The following is a 3,762-nucleotide window of genomic DNA, read 5'->3' as shown; positions in this document are numbered from 1 at the left end:
CATAGGCATAGGCATAGGCATAGGCATAGACATAGACATAGATAGATATAAAGAATAAAGTTTCTGAAACATGGATGAACCTTGAAAACATGCTAAGTGAAATAAACCAGACACAAAAGGGCAAATACTGTATGATATCACTTACATGATGTATATAGAATAGGTAAATTTATACAGACAGAAGTGGATTAGAGGCTACCAGGGACTTAGGGAAGGGGGGAAATGGTGAGCTACTGCTTCTTGGTGGCAGTTTCTGTTTGGGGTGATGCAAGGGTTTTGGAAATAGCAATGAGGGTTGCACAACATTGTGAATGTAAATAGTGCCACTGAATATATACACTTAAAAAGGGCTAAAATGGGAAATTTTGTTATATATCTATTTTTAAAAATCTATGACAGAATCTGAATAAAATTGTTTCGTGAAATGTTAAAAAATACACTAAATATTATATTTTCATTGTAGCATTACTTATATTATTTCATATTATTTATATTTGAATAAATAATATGGCATACGTTTTTGGTTTTTTTATTTTTTTATTTTTGGTTAATCCTCACCCAAGGATATTTTTCCATTGATTTTTAAAGAGAGTAGAAGGGAGGGGGAGAGACAGAGATAGAGAAACATTGATGTGAGAGAAACACATCAACTGGTTGCCTCCTGCACGCACCCTGACCAGGGCTGGGGATTGAGCCTGCAACCAAGATACATGCCCTTGACTGGAATCGAACCTGGGACCCTTCAGTCTGTGAGCTGATGCTCTACCTACTGAATCAAACCAGCCAGGATGGCATACTTTTATAGTGTATAATGTATTATATATTCTCATTTTTTATTAACTAATGGGGGTGACTTAAATAACTTATGGAACATCCATACAATGTAATACTATACAGACACTAAAATGATGGGGTAGAAAAATATAGGGTGGGGCAAAAGTAGGAGTGGGGCAACAGTTGTGAGTAGGTGAAACAGAGTTTAATCTTGTTTTATTATTTATTATATTATTTTCCATATAAACAACTGTATGTAAATATATATGTGTATACATACACACAACACTGTAAAAGACTAAAAATAAGGAAATCATTGCCCATTCAATAACAATTTTCAGAAAGGGCATAATAGAAATATAAAATATGTAAATAATAAAAAATGACAAATAAGGTAAAAATGTAAGTTATAATAAAAATAAGTAAACTCTCAGGTAAGGTAAAAATATAAAATCCAACTCCATGGTATTTATAAGAAACTATAATACAGTGACATGTAAGAAGCTTATAAAAAGACCAGGGAAAAGAACATTTGACAAACACGAAAAAGAAAGTAGGGTTATACTATAAGTAAAAAAAGAATTTAAGAAGAAAAAGCATTAATAGGAAAAAGTGGATCACTTTATATTGATAAAGGCAGTGATTCACAACAAAGATTAAATTCTTATGAAACTTTAGGTTTCAAATAGAATTGCATTCAAGTGTACAAATAAGACATTCAAGGCTCCAAAATAAGACATTGATGAAAATACTGTGCGAGGGAGACTTTAACATACCCTTATTCTTTGGCAAATCAATGAGGCAAAGTATAAACAAGAATATATTACATGTATTTTAACAGATGTAAATTAAACTTTGAACCCTATAAATACAGATTCCATCTTTTTTAGTGCCCATGAAGCACTAGCAAAAACTGATCTATTAATTAGCCCATAAAAATTTCTATGTAGAAATTATAGCACCTTCATGTAGGCTATTTTGCAACCCTTATCAAAAGGCTTAAGAAAATACATGATCATTAATCCAGTAATTCCCATTTTATGAAAATTTATCCTGAGTAAATCATCAAGGAAATGCAAAAAAATTGAACTATGATATACTTATTGCAGCAGTGTTTGTAATAGTGCAAAATTAGCAACAATATAAATATCCAACAATGGGGGGAAGATCAAATAAATTATTTACCTATGTACCATGGAATTCTCTGTAGTCATTAACTAATGATGCTGTAGAAGAATATTTAATGCATTAAAATAGGGAAATATTCAGGCTATATTAAGTAAAAAATCAGAATACAAAATACTACAGTCCCATCATATAGGAACCTGTATGCATAGAAAAAAGTCTGGAAGGATATGCACAAACCAAAATGTTAAGAATAGTAATCTCTAGATGGTGGAATTATGGATGATTTTTATGTTCTTTTGTGTCTTCATTTTCTTCATCGAACAGTAATATTACAAGTATTACTTTTGTAATAAGCAATAACAAATGTTATTTTTAAAACTCTGAGAAAAATCCAGACAAGCTTTACAAAGCTAGAGACTTTGAGCTGTGTATTCCATTTTAGAACTCATTTATCTGACTGTAACTTTGCTTCCCTCCCCTCAGGGTGACACATCTGGAGACTATAGGAAGGTTCTGCTTATTCTCTGTGGAGGAGATGATTAAACTGAAATCCTGGAAAGATAAGAGGATTCCCAAAACCTTGATATTTTTTAACTTCATTTTTCTACACTGCTATTAGCATTATCTCAGAACACTTATTTCCAAATTTAAAACGCCTACGTTTGCCTCCTAAGATATAGACTGTGTTATTATTCATCTATAATTATAACTCATGATGCTTGAAAGCTATACTTGTATTTCAAAGCTTATAAAACTTAAAAGGAGATTTAAAATTAGAAATAATAATGTGCTCCATGTTTTTAACAGATCTCTTCCTCATCTGTGTTTCACAGAAATTGGATATATGAAATTATTTCATGTTTTCTTTTTGGTGAAAATCTATAAAAGTGGAAGACTGGAAGGCTATTCTAAAATCACTTTTCTTTCCTATTTCTAAAGTGGATAGTAATTTCTTAATTTGAAATTGTGAACTTCTAGTAGTTAGTAAGAATATCTGTCCAATTTCCTATTTCACATAGTCATAGTTTGAAAGCACCCACAAATGTTCTTTGTTTAGGTTTTGTTGATAGCATTAATTGATCTTTACTATGTTTGATGTGAAATACTTCCTCCATCACATCTTATGTTAAGATCACTTACTCTCTCCAATTTGAAGTATACCAAAATCACCAAGTTGTCTGAACAAATTAAATTCTAACTATGGTATACAGATCATATATGTCTGGTTACCAAACATAAATGCTGGACATTCCACAATATTTTTGTTAATGTCTTAAGTCAGTTTGAAGATGAATGTAATGCTCTGAATTTTACTTAAATTTTTTTGTGCTAAAAATAATTTTTTAAGTCATTTTGGATTTTGTCAATTTGTATTCATTTACATTTGCACTGTGTCTTTCAACTCTAGAATTATTTTGATTAAAAAGTTCAGTTTGTATACATCATGGAAAAATAATTTGAATAAAACATGGTGTCTTTAAGATGAGGTATACTCTTTATCCGACTTTACCACTTGTGAATTTTTTCATCCTGAAACCTGAAAGATATTTTTGAAGGACTTGTGTTACTCAGTTTCTATAAGAACTACAACATTGAGGGGAAAAAACAACATAATTAGTCTTATATACTGGTACACCTACTGCTGTAAAACTAATGTTCACATATATCAAATGGTATTCTTACTTAATGACATAAAAATAATGTATTTAATTTATTCTCTGAAAATGAGTGATGCTCTCCATTCTAAGTGGAACACTTATCTAATAAAAGGCAAAAAGGGTAATTAACCGTACCTCCGCTATGCTTCCCATTGGCTAATCAGGGTGATATGCAAATTAACTGCCAACAAAGATGGCGGCC

At 31.0% G+C, this 3,762-nt stretch overlaps 1 protein-coding gene across 1 annotated transcript in view; it reads left to right on the top strand.

The window, feature by feature from the left end:
• The window catches only part of ANXA4 (annexin A4), a 33,821-nt gene extending 30,410 nt beyond the window's left edge, over positions 1–3,411 (top strand). The window contains exon 12 of the mRNA XM_005867800.2: positions 2,386–3,411. Coding sequence (XP_005867862.1) covers positions 2,386–2,445 — 60 coding nt within the window. The 3' untranslated portion in view covers positions 2,446–3,411. The remainder of the gene's footprint in view (positions 1–2,385) is intronic.
• Positions 3,412–3,762: the final 351 nt, after the last annotated feature.

This window comes from Myotis brandtii, unplaced genomic scaffold (assembly GCF_000412655.1).
Source record: "Myotis brandtii unplaced genomic scaffold, ASM41265v1 scaffold251, whole genome shotgun sequence".
Lineage (NCBI taxonomy): Eukaryota > Metazoa > Chordata > Mammalia > Chiroptera > Vespertilionidae > Myotis > Myotis brandtii.
The sequence above is the reverse complement of the archived record's forward strand: the minus strand, read 5'-3'. Positions and strand labels throughout refer to the sequence as shown.